Source organism: Bos javanicus, chromosome 21 (genome assembly GCF_032452875.1).
Source record: "Bos javanicus breed banteng chromosome 21, ARS-OSU_banteng_1.0, whole genome shotgun sequence".
NCBI classification, from domain to species: Eukaryota; Metazoa; Chordata; class Mammalia; order Artiodactyla; family Bovidae; genus Bos; species Bos javanicus.
The window spans coordinates 16,567,929-16,581,513 of record NC_083888.1 but is presented as its reverse complement, the minus strand read 5'-3'; the positions used below and the strand labels follow the sequence as shown (position 1 = coordinate 16,581,513).

General features: G+C 43.8%; 1 protein-coding gene across 1 annotated transcript in view; it reads right to left on the bottom strand.

Moving 5' to 3' along the window:
• AGBL1 (AGBL carboxypeptidase 1) overlaps window positions 1-13,585 on the bottom strand; it is a 926,260-nt gene that overhangs the window by 832,949 nt on the left and 79,726 nt on the right. Inside the window, exon 5 of the mRNA XM_061394342.1 lies at window positions 8,769-8,862. Coding sequence (XP_061250326.1) covers window positions 8,769-8,862 — 94 coding nt within the window. The remainder of the gene's footprint in view (window positions 1-8,768; window positions 8,863-13,585) is intronic.

Below are 13,585 nucleotides of genomic sequence, written 5' to 3'. Positions count from 1 at the left end.
CCTGGCGTGGCCAAGTCAGTAAATAATACTTAAAATAAAAGCAACTCTTCCCTCAAAGCAAAAGGCAAAGGTCAGAAGAGTCTCTCCTGATACAGGTCTTTCTGAACCCCCCATCAGCTCTTCGAAACCCCTCACCCACATATTTGAAAGCAGTTATAGTATTGCGAGGAAGGCATGACTTACAGGAAGAAACAAATTTCTTTGCAAAAGTTTCTTGCTCATTCAGCCTGGGCTAGAAGATTAATAATCTATTGAAAGTGAAAATTCCTAAGAGCCTGCCTCCAAACTCCAGAGGGGAAATGGGAGCAAATCCTTGAAGCACATATGCTTCATCATTCAGTCCTGTCTGACTCTTTGTGCCCCCACGGATGGTAGCCTGCCAGGCTCCTCTGTCCATGGGATTCTCCAGGCAAGAATACAGGGGTGGGTTGCCATTTCCTCCTCCAGGGGACCTTCTCAGGGATGGAACCCACATCTCTTATGTCTCCTGCATTGGCTAGCGGGTTCTTTACCATTAGTGCCATCTGGGAAGCCCAAATCCATGAAGAGGTATGGGCAGAACAGGTTTCAGCACATAAAGATGGGAATGGAGTGTCATAGAGAACCCTCACAGAGCCAAGGGGGCATGTAGGACCGTCCCAGCAAGTTTTATTCTGTTTTGCTTTGGAGCCTCTGGCTGTACAAATAGCTGGACGTACCCAAAATCAGCATGTTACCAATATCCCATCTGCCCCATCTCATGTCATGCTGAGGACAAAATACCACACCACAGGAGAGACCTGCTTGCCAGATCTCTTCCTTGAATCAAGGACTGGCCATGGGGTCCCCGGGCAACCCTATATGCATGTATTTTAGAGCTCCTCCTCCTTGAGGTATCCAATTCACCTCACTCAAGTATCAGGGTGTCTAGGAGCGAGAAACAGACCAGGAGCCCTGTGGATGCACAGCCAACCCAAGCCCATCTCAGGCCCAGAGGAAGACTTGACACATTTCTAGGCAGGCTCTCCAAAGTCCTGAGCCTCCTAAGGATCCAGGTCCACAAGAGGAGGCTTTCTGGCTCAGCTCTAAGGATCAAGGCATGATGAGGACATTTCCACAAAACAGGAAATTTGTCCATTTCACAAGCCCAGCACTGGGGTCAGGAAGTTCCTCCCACATTGTGCTCTTATGGTTGCCATAATTTGAACGCAGGGTTCACCTTCTGCTATTTTCAAACCCTCCTGCCTAGAATCAAGATAGACACTTACAATGTTCTCAAATAAATATCAAAAGTCCTAGTTCGGGGCAGGTTTGATTTGTATTACACAGTAGAGGATCTAAGAGAGACAGAGTTTTGACATCATGATGGAAGGCTGAGTTTGACCTCTTTGGGTTTTAACTGCCTCATCTTAAAACAAAGGAAGTGGACCAGCAGGTCCTCACGGAACTTCCAACTTTAGATCCTATGACTTGAATGTCTACAACTGGCCCTAATCAGGGAGAGATCACTGGCTTCCCAAAAAGATGACAGGGATTTCAACCAACAAACCTAGTCACCAAGGTTTTAATACATGTAGGAAACTCTCCATTCCACGATCAGCTACAGGCTTGGCGTCAGGTGGCAAAGGCACTAATCACTCTGTCAGTAAGTTGAGCCTGTGTGGCCCATCCCAAAAGAAGCACTTGTAGGGCTGGGGTGGAATTTTTTTGTTCCTGTTCCAGGGTATTTGAGTCCAAGTGATCTGGAGCACACATTTTTTGAAATCGGCCATGTGAGCCCAAACCCTGGAGACCACAGAGTCTTAATTATATTAAACCGGGAACAGCAAAAGCCACAAAGCCATTCATGAGAAAGTAAGGGGGGAAAGAACACCCAGGGAGAAATTCAGTAGCTATTTTGAAAAACAGGAAAATTTGCTTCTCTGTCTCAGTGACAAAGTAGCTGAGTCACCAAATCACTCATGATCTCAGGGAACCCATGAGCTTTGGTTGAGTCTCCACTCATCTGTCAGCTACTCTGAAAAGTGGAATGGTAGGATGCTTGGAGAAATTCCAGAAGGTCTGGGTCTGCAAAACAGGAAAAATGTAGGGAGTTTTGCAAGGAGGAAAAGGAGGAGAGGGACATTTTTTAGAGCTCGTAAACTGAAGATGAAATCATTGTAAAGAACTGCCTGTGAAGCAATGTCTAGTAATCCTGCACTCAGGCAAAGCTCAAATACCAGAGATGCTGTGAGATCAGGCCTTTGAAGGGAGAAGATCACTTAAAACTATTCTAAGCACAGACAACAAGAGGCTAAGCTGGAGAATTTGCTTATGAGGCTTGCTAAAGACCCGACACATTCATCTTCTCCTCTTGTCAAAGTGTTGGCACCCAGTTGAAGCACATGGTCTCTGAACGCCGTGGCCCCATAGAATGCTAGGCCCCCAGGAACTCCTGAGCCTGAAGAGCATAAATTATAGCATGAGAATCCTGCTGAAAGCCTGAGAGGACATGGATGGGATGGGAATATTGAAAATGTCCTCGGTGAGGGTTAGACCAGCAGGGTCCTGAACAACACATTTCCTGACCTCCTGACTTCTTGGGAAAGCTTTAGAGAAATTTCAAGTGAAGGATTTTGGCCTTTTCTTTTTTTTTTTTTTTTTTGGCCACAAGGCATGTAGGATCTTAATTCCTTGACCAGGGATCAAACCTGCAACCCTTGCATGGCAAGGCAAAGTCTTAACCACTGGACTGCCAGGGAGCCCCACACACTGATGTTTTTAAGGCAAAAGAGGTCAACAGAGTTTAAAGTCCTGAAAAATAAACTGATGCTCACAGCAGAAATTGCCACTGTTTTTACAGAACCATAGGTCCACCCTGGAAATGAGGGCACCAAGGTACAGGACGAGACATGGAACAAACACAGGCTCGTCTAAGGTCATAAGATGAGCCAGACCAGCAATCCATCTTTGCCTCAATAAATTTTCCTACTTAGCAAATTTGGAAAGCTCAAGGAGAGCTTTGGTGCAGATAAACAAACTTGTTCACAGGGGAACCAGCTAGTGAGAGCGAGCTCACCCGGGCCTGGTGTCATTCCTTCCCCCCACCACCATTCTATAAAAAGCTCCCCCATAAATTCTAAAGCCCCATAAATTCCAGCTGAATGGATTATCAAACCAAATACTGGAAGCCTAGCTCTGTCTCAAATAGGAAGCGAAGCCTGAATGTGAATGCTGCCTGTCACGTCCCCTCACACTCGGATCTTTCTCTTCTGCCAACCTCAGGCAATCCTCTAGACAAATCTGAGGAAGAGATAAAAGACGCCACGTGTGCCTTCCCTCCAGTGAGACTCTCTTCTCTCTCAAGCTGACGGTTGCTGCCTTCATTCTCTTAGCACGATTCCTCTCCCTCCAGGCACCTCAGTCTCTCACGCAAGAGACTTCAGAGAGATCTACCACATCATTTCCCAGACATGTTTAGACATGATAGAACCTCACATGTGAAGTTCTTGGTAACAAGGAATAAGATAATAAATAGGAAGTACCTACAATAGCACCCGGGCTTTCCCAGGTGCCCCAGTTATAAAGAATCCACCTGCCAATGCAAGAGATGCAGGTTTGATCCTTGGGTCAGGAAGATCCCCTGAAGGAGGAAATGGCAACCTGCTCCAGTATTTTTGCATGAGAATTCCACAGAAAGAGGGGCCTGTCACAGACGGTCACAAAGAGTCAGACACGACTGAACACACACACATGAAATAGCACCCACTCAATAAATGTTGGCTTTTATTAATCATCAGATAGGTTATTCAAATATATATATATATATATATTTTTTTTTTTAATGAAGTTCTTTCTAATTAAGAGTATACCATGGTCTGGGCACTTGGGTTGGGCCAATGGAGAACAGCAAAATAAATATAATTTGACTTCTTCCTTCAGAAGGTTGAGAATTTCGAGGAGAGGGAAGACACACAAACCAACATGTGTGGTGCGTGCTCAGTCATTTCAGTTTCGTCCAACTCTTTGCACCCCTATGGACTCTTTGCGCCCCTATGGACTGTAGCCTGCCAAGCTCCTCTGTCCCTGGGATTTCCCAGGCAAGAATACTGGAGTGGATTGCCATTTCCTTCTCCAGGGGAACTTCCCCACCCAAGGATCGAACCCACCTCTCCTGCCTCTCCTGCACTGCAGGTGGATTCTTTACCACTGAGCCACCGGGAAAGCCAACATGGGAGTCAAATCTGATATGTGTTTAAGGAAAATGTGAACAAAGAGCTGGAGGAGGGAAAATTCCTTCCTGTGAGGTGCCTGAAAAGGGGGGGGGGGAGTTTCTCCCATCCAATAAGACAGAGATGCCCTTCCAGAGGGAAGGAAGCACCTGAGGAAAAGGTCTGGAGCAGGACAGGGAATCCCACGTGCAGGGGCAGCTGACTAGAGAGATGAGAGGAGGACTGCAAGGTAAGGAAAGAGATGGAGATCAGGACATATTGGGGGTTTTTAATATATATATATATATATTTCTTAACACATATGCACACATATATATGGGCTTCTCAGGTGGCTCAGCATTAAACAATCCGCCTCCAGTGCAGGAGATGCAGGTTCAATCCTTGGATCAGGAAGATCCCCTGGAGAAGAAAACAGCAACCCACTCCAGTATTCTTGCCTGGAGAATCCCAAGTACAGAGAACTCTGGGAGACTACAGTCCATGGGGTCACAAAGAGTCGGGCATGCTTTAGCAACTAAACACACACACACGCGCGCGCGCGTATTGGCTACACTGCATGGCATGTGCAATCTTAGTTCCCTAACCAAGGATCAAAGCCACATCCTCTGCATTGGAAGCGTGCAGTCTTAACCACGGGACCACCAGAGAAATCTCCCAGGACACATTCTTAATTGCCTTGAAGTTAGGGAAGGCCAACTGGAAGGCTAGAGGAGCCATCTAGGTCTGATTAAAAATGGCTCAGAGTAAAGCGATGGTCAGGAGGAAACAGGTTCAAGCTGACACAAATCTATGGCCCTCAGACTCTGCCAGCACGGAGGCTATTTGGGAAGTGAGGGAGGCCTGGAGCAGCCACCTCCCCTGAGAGTGAGGGTTGGCAAGAAGCCACAGAGGGTGAGTGACATTGCTCGGCATGCCCCTTCTCTCAAAAGGTATGCAGTTGGTGCCTCTGTCGTAAATCTCACCCTGAGTACTATCTGGAGACAGGGTTTTATTGGAGGACAGCTGCATAACTAATTTTAGGTTTGCACTGGAGAAATAGGGCAGGTTTAATCTCCAGGGCAGGGAGGAGTCACAGAAACAACGCTGAGCATCTGTTCTCGCTGAGGCATCTGAGAATAACTCTCCCGGAGCTTGCCAGCACTTGCAAGATGACCCTCTTGCAAGTAGAAGTAGAGCTATTCGGACCCCCTGACACATTACTGCATCCCTGGAAGACCCTTTCAAAGCCCCAGGTTCTGGCATCCCAGTGGACTAGAGTCGAACCCACTGGGGTACGCCTTAGTTACTTTTTGGGACAGGGAGTTCATGGGAGAAGGTGAGTGATGGCAGAAACCTCCCGGCTGCGCGTTTGCCTCTAGCTTTGCTGACTGATCTGAAGCAGGCGGCCAAGTATCCAATAGCATTTATATTCCCAACGAGGAACAACATTAAAGCCCAGCAAAGCTTCTGAGATTTTTGGCACCTTCTTTCTTAATGCCCACAACAAACCTAGGAGGAAGGACTTGATATTCACACTTTGAGAAATGTGAGAGTTAAGAAAAGATAAAGGACTTGCCAAGGAATCAGCTAGAAGGAAGGCTACAAGGCAGGTCTTCTGATTTTAGTGCCTTTCTTCTTATTGTGCTGCTGGAGGCTGGAGGCAAGGCAGAAAATGAGGAAGCGTTGAGAAAGAATTCAAACTCAGAAGAACAGATCTTTAGCCTTTGAGAGGAAATAGTCTCTCAACCGAAGAGAAAGGCTCCCCTATCATTAAGCGAATTGGTCCATGAGTTTAGAGGGTCACTGAAATTTAAACAAACTTTAAATGCTTATGATTGTCTTACCTATGGTTGTTTTAGAAATCAAATGCTGGAAACAGGCTGTGCAAGGTACGACGATGGTGGTTTAAGAGCAAAGGCTCATGTATCAGACAGGGTTTAAATTCCAGCTCTTTCACTTAAATCCCAGCATGTTACTTAATTTCTTTCAGCTTCCTTTTTATTTTTTTCCCCCTGTTAAAATTGGGAATAGTAATAGCACCTGCCTCTAAGAGGAAAGGATCGAGTGAGATAATGCATGCTAAGAGCTTAACACAGGGCAGAGCACATAATAAACGCCATGGCAATGACAGCTCTATTGAAATGGCTGGTGGAAAAGCCTCTCCTCTATGGAGGTTTGGTTTTAATTTGGCATTTGGATCAAGAAGGGGAATCGTTTTGTCTTTTACAGAACAGACCAGAAATGCAGGAATATGCCAAGGTCCCCGAAAAGTCTGTGTCATTGGAAACATCCACCACTGTTAATCCCTGGGGTCACTTTCCTGTTTTTCTATACACCTTGATTGGATCTGTGGTGAATTCTACTCCTCTTGCAGGAGAAAAAGAGCAATAGAGAGGGCAACTAGCATGAATCTCTGAGAAGGGGGCTTCGCTGCTTTGTCATTTACTCCCCATCCCCCAGTTTGATATAAAACTACATGGATCCCATAAAGGAGGGGCCTAGGGCCAAGAGAAGCCAGGGAGGACTCACCTAGAGAAGCTCTCTAAACAACATGGTACCCGAGTGAGCACTGAGGGATACTGCTATGTGGGTGGGCCCAAGAGATGCTGCTAGATTTTCACATGATATAGGATAAGTACCAAATATCTTTGAGCTGTCAAAGAGATGCATGCAGACAACAGCAGTTTAGAAGAGTCCTGGAGGGGCCTTCCCTGGCTGTCCAGTGGTTAAACCTTCACCTCCAAGTGCACAGGTGGAAGTTCGATCCCTGGTCGGGAAGCCAAGATCCCACATGTCACCCAGCCGAAAAATCAAAACAAAATAGAAGCAATATAGCAACAATTTCAATAAAGACTGTAAAAATGGTCCACATCAAGAGAAAAAAAATGAAGCAATCTTTAAAAGGAAGCAGGGAAAATAGAAGAGTTCTGGGGAATAGGGCAAAAAGATACAGCTCATGGATTATTGACCAAAAGCCACATTAAGACTGCATATGTCAGCAGTAAAGGCCTACAAACCATGATAAAAACCAAAATATCCAAATCAAACATATTTAAATTGAATAATGAAGTTTAAGAGGGAAATAAGATCTATTCAATAATTACAGAGAAATCAAGAAAGTTAATTTTTTTGTCACTGAGCTTGTGACTCTGAAGTTTCATACTTAACTAAACGAGGATCCTTTGATAGAATTTAGTTGAATTTCATTTTGCAATACATTTGCACTTCAGAGATTTTTCAAATGAGGTACGTGCAACACAGACTCCCAAAAGAGAGGTGGTCTCCAAACAAAAATGGATCCCTAGCCAAATCAGTTTTGGAAAAGGGTATATACTACCTGGAAGCTTCCCTGGTGACTCAGTGGTAAAGAACCTGCCTGCCAACACAGGAGACTCAGGTTTGATCCCTGGGTTGGGAAGATCCCCTGAAGGAAATGGCACCCCACTCCAGTATTCTTGCCTGGGAAATCCCACGGACAGAGGAGCCTAGTGGGCTACAATCCATGGGGTCACATGACTGAGCAACTAAAGAACAATTAATACACTACATACCCATCTTGAATATTCTGAATTATGTGTTGGCTTTACAAAAGCTCTGAGAAGTCTTAGAGTAAGGAAATGTACCTAACTTTGTTTAACCCAGTACTTCTCGATATATTTGATGAGGAATTTTTTTGACTGAGATATCATGCTTTTCACTCCAGGAATTGCTGGTGAAGAGAGGTGTAGGTGAGAATGGATGATAATGACATTGGTCTGGTGACCCAAGAGAAAAATAATCAGGTGGGAGATGAGCTGAAGATTGATGCTGGGATGCGGAAAATACAATGGCTGGGCATGGAAATGCTCCTTTGCCAAACGACCCCATATATCTTGGAAATTGGCTGAATTTTTTCTAATATTCTTTCAAGGTCCTTGCTGAGTCACTCCCATAAATGATGGATCTTAATGGTTCTGAATATCTCTAAAGCCGGCGTGTCTGACCATCTCCCTTTTTTTTAAGTTTGTGATTCACTCCACTCCAGCAGGCAGGACCAGGGAGAACAGGCAGAGTTTCACTTTCCAATCATAAAAGCACATCTCAAAGCTAGCACGCAACCAGAATTTCATATCAGAGATTTAACTGGCCATCTCTTCAGAGACCCTGAGAACATCTCATTTCCAGGTCCTTTCTGGACTGTCTTTAAAGGGCTGTACTCATTATGGTAGAGTTGCTGTGATTAAAAGAGATACCTGAAGGCTTCAGGTAAAAAAAAAAAAAAAAAAAGACTTTTGAGTCAGACAGATCAGGCTGAATTCAAATCCCAACTCTGCCTTTTCCTGGCATTGTGATCTTAGGGACTCTCTCCACATTTAAGTTTCCTCATCTGAGAATGAGGATGGTGCTATACCCATTATATCATATCTATTCAGGTTTGTTGTAACATTCAGAGGAAGTGCTGCATGGGTGGATGGGAGTTGACACAGGATAAGGTCACTGTACCATATCTAAGGCGGACATCGTAGCTATGTCAACCCATCACCATGAGAATATCTTTGGGACCATCCCCATCTCTGTATCTATTCAAAGGGGGGGAAAGTACTAAAAAGTGCTCAGTACCTGATTACTTGGGTGCGCTGCTGGGTGTAAGGGGTGATGACCTTGAGAAGCAGTTCCATTGCTCCGTTAATTCCCAACATGGCTCCTGTGGTGACTGAGAAAAACAAAAGCACACTAGTTATTGACCCATCTGAACCAAGCGTTATTTTCAGCATCACAGATTGAGCCTGAAAGAAAGATGAGGTCCATTGCCTTTCCTGCCAAAGGCAACTCTAAGTTGAGAAAGTCTATGGTCTTTCATCCCTGGCTTGGAAGTTAAAGATACCTGAAAAGCACTCATTATCTTCCCGTCCTATCTTTTTCTCAAAGGTTGCCAAAGCCATGAAATTACGTTTTTCATTTTCCGGTGGCCCATTGCCCTACACCATTGCATTCGGGGGGCGGGCGGTATAGTCACTTTACAATGTTGTGTTGGTTTCTACCGTACAGCAAAGTGAATCAGCCACACGTATACATATATCCCCTCTTCCTTGGATTTCCTTCCCATCTAGGTTATCCCAGAGTATTGAGTAGAGTTTCCTGTGCCGTACTGTCACCTTTCACTAGTTATCTGTCTTATACATAGTAGTGTATATATGCCAATCCAAATCTCCCAGTCCATCCCACCCCTTTTCCTTCTTGGTATCCAGACTGAAGCAAGTCAAAATGAGAAAAAACAAATATTGTGTATTAATGCATATATGTGGAATCCATTGTATTTTTAATCAGAATAGTCAAGGTAATTGCTGAGCAGCAGATTTCTCTTTAAGTAGACCTTTGGCTTTCTGGCAACTTCAGGTCAAGCTGTTTCACCCACTACCAACTTCCCAGATGATACATACATGCACGCACACACATATGCATGCACACACAGACAAAATGACATTCACACGTGCATGCGCACACACACACACAGCCAGCATCTTAAGAAACACTTTCTTGGGTACATTTTACTGTTTGGAGAATTTACAATGAAGAAAAGTCACAAGTGGATGGGTTAAGGGTGAGTACAACTTGGATTCACTTCTTTAAAACTTTAAGGAACAACTTAATAAAAAAGATAGCACCCTTTCTGTTCCATGCCAAATCCAAATTCTCCTACTTTGGCATTCGGATCTCCCAACACTGAGGCTATGGCTTGACTATGCTTCTATCCATTAGTTAGTCCTTCTCAGAGGTAATTACCAGAAATCTTTGTCTTTTTGTCCAAGTGGATGGTTAGAGAAACATAGTGAGAGATCTGAATAACAGAAAGAGACTCAAAGGGGTATCTGGTCAACCTGGCAGCTTCAGGTAAGTATTTTGGATACAAAATCTCTGGATGCCACTCTCATCTCCAATGATGCTCCAGCTTCTCCACAATATCCCCAGCACCCCACTCCACTCAGCTCACTTTAGGAAGAGCTCTGGTCACATCAAAAAATAAGAGGAATCCACAGGATACAAAATGGAATCAGTTTGGCTGGGGGCAAAATGTTCAATTAGGAGAAGGAAAGAAGGTTATCTTCCAAGGTGTGACTATTTTTTTTTTTCCCTTTACCGCACTGTTCTTGTGAAACAGAGCAGGATCCTATGGTCCTTGCCACCCGACCCCCTCCCCACACACACACTCTTCTGTCTATAGAAAAACTTTAACCAAAGAAAAAATTTAATCAGAAATGTGAGAAAATGCAGCAGCAAAGTCAAGCTATCAAAGGAAACCAAATAATAATAGTTCAGTCAATAAGCAAAGTCAAGGATTTTTCATTCCTTCTCAAGAGCTAGTAATAATATACTGAGTCATATCCTGTAAGCTATCTTGTAGATACTGAAATTCCCACCAGGTGGAAGAAGTTAAGTACATGATGAGCAGACTGTAGCCATGACATAAGCTGCCACAATTCCCAGAGTTGGCCTCAAAGAAATGGAAACAAACTGAACCTGGAACTAAAGAGTAACTGTACTTAAAACCATCAAGATGACCCTGGTGGGACCACTGATGACCAGTTTCAAGGTGGCTGTTAGAGCCGACCATGCTGTTTTTGCATGTAGTCTCCTCCCTCAGCCTATAAAAGCTCTTGACCCCTGATGGTTGGGGTGGGAGGTGTGGAGGAGGGCACGGAGTCGATCGTTGGACTGGCATCTATCCTCCCCATCTGGTTGCCAGCATCCAAAATAAAGCAAACTTTCCTTTCCCCCAACCTGGTTTCTTTAAGGGCTTTTGAGTGGCAAGAAGCTGGACCCCATTTTCAGTAACATACTAAAACAGAGACCTAGGAATGCCTTGTGCTTTGGGCCAGCTTTGTTCCAGGAAATATGAATGGTAGCAAGGGGGTCATGAAGAAGCAAAGAGAGAGAATCAAGGGAGGCTTATCCTGGCTTGCTCCAAGCCTCAGGAAAGGATAAAAAATGGAAAACTGGAGTCTCTAATATAGTTCATCCCAGTGCAGTCCACCAGAGAGAGACTGAGGCTGATGTCTTAGTTACCACGAGAAGTGTGTATTCCTGGAACATCCCCTGTGCATCCATTCCTCCTGAGGCTAGTACAGGCAGTCACTGCCTGGATCAAAATTCAAGAATTTGGCATCCAAGTTCTGTCCATCAATCTTCCACTCCCATGGCTACCCAGTCTTTACTTCTAAGTTGGGAAAACATGCTGGAGTAAACTCCTGGCAAATAATTCAGCAAAACTCTAGTATTAAGTACAGTTAGGGAGGAAATAGTTTTAAGAGCGTGAATTCTAGCATGGAAGGCTTTCAACTTGGAATTGAGAGAGAATAACAATAAAAAATCCTCACTAATTTCTTCCATGCTGGATGACTGCCCAAGGTTAGACCTCTGGCAGGTCTATAAACATCCCCATTGGACAAGTGAAAGCTGGTGAAGGGTTTGCTGGCTGTCAGAGAGCCATTCTGGTTCCAGCCAACTTCTTTTGCAGATAGGAACTATTTAGAAAACTTGCTGGAACATTCGATAGTGGCTAACAATTCACCCAAGAGACAGCAATCCATGGGCTTCATGAACTCTGCTTGCCTCTCGTTAGTAAAGTTAATGTGTAGAGACTGATCATATATTTTTTAAATATCTTATGAAATAGTTTGTACAATAAATGTTGTCTTGGAATAGGAGACAAATGGCCACTTCTTCATATCCATAGGCAAATCTCCGCATTTTTCAGAGCTCCCTGCTGAAGGAATTCTTCAAGATCTCTATAATCAATGTATATAATGAGAGTAGGCTATTCATTTTAACTATTCTTTACAACAGTGGTCCCCAAACTTTTCAGCACCAGGTAGCAATTTTGTTGAAGATAATTTTTCTACAGACTGGAGTGGGGGATGCTTTGGGGATGATTCAAGTGCATTACATTTATTGTGCCCTTTATTTCTATTATTATTACATCAGCTCCACCTCAGATCATCAGGCGTTAGATCCCAGAGGTTGGGAACTCCTGCTACAAAACCAAAATAAGATATCTCAAATCTCATGCTGCTGGCAAGCTCAAAATGGGAATGGCATATCTTCTGCCTACTCATCAATAAGAGTTGTCCTTTATGCAAAGCCACAGCCTCTCACTTAGAATTTCCTTTTTTTAGACATTGATTTGGATATATTCTTTTAACCTCTCTGAAATATTGTCTGATTATCTAGTCAATATATATGAATGTGAATGGAGATTCTGTCTGTGAACATGGAGTCAAGCGTCTATCTGATTTTTCCGTAGAAATACTGTCTTTTGATGGGCCCTCCATGCTTATTCACTTCCAAGGTGTTTCAATGGTAAGATGAGGGTTCAATCCCTGGATCAGGAAGATCTTCTGGAGTAGGAAATAGCAATGCCCTCTGGTATTCTTGCCTGGAGAATTCCATGGACAGAGGAGCCTCGTGGGTCACAGTCCAAAGAGTCGACATAACTGAGTGACTGAGCACACACACAAGTACACACACGCACACACCATGCTTATTCATGAAATTAACCAATAAAACATGTCCCTACTATTTTGGTAGTTCTGAGGCTAGTTACAGAAAAGGTCACCTATTAATTCCCTGTATGGGCATGCTTCCTATTATCTCATAGGACCGAGGGAAAAGAGGAAAGCAGAGAAGCAAAACACTTACTTAGCAACTGTTATGTGATGAGCTTACCCGCGAACATGATCTTACTCACCCATCCACCAAGTCTATGAGGTCTTATTACAACTCTGACTTTACAAAGGAAGAAACTGAGGTTAAACAAGTTAAGTGCCCATGTCATATGACTCTTAAGAAATGAAATCAGAGTCAAGCTCAGGTCTTCTTGGCTCTAAGCTCACGTTCTTTCCTCTAGAGAGTATTATATCTAAATAATTGCCACTTTTCTTTCTGCAGGAAAGGAGCTTAGAAAAGAGAAATAAAAGTCTATGTTCATTATACTGAAATAGGTGGTACAGAATATAATCTATTAATAAGAACTGTCTCTGTGTGGAGAGTAGAATAAACATGACTTTTGCAGTTAGAAACTCAGCCCTCATGACTTATCTGTATAAACTCAAGCAATTTCTTCACTCTCCTAAGCTTCCTTTTCTTCTTCTTAGCTATCAAACGCTAAGTCTACATACAGGATTGTTAACAATACTCAGAAATAATCCAAATTGGGAGATGGCAAATAACATCAACACTTCTACTATGATATATCAAATTACCTGAAGGACCATTTTAAGACACATTGGGAGATAAACTTGGGTAAAGGATGTCATGATGCATGCGTGACTTCAGGGACACAGTGGAGAGATTTGTGATGTGAGGGCTGCTCTTGACAGCTGTAACACATTGCACTGTGCCTTGGATGTAAGGACTCAATAAAGCCTGCTTTCCCCTGG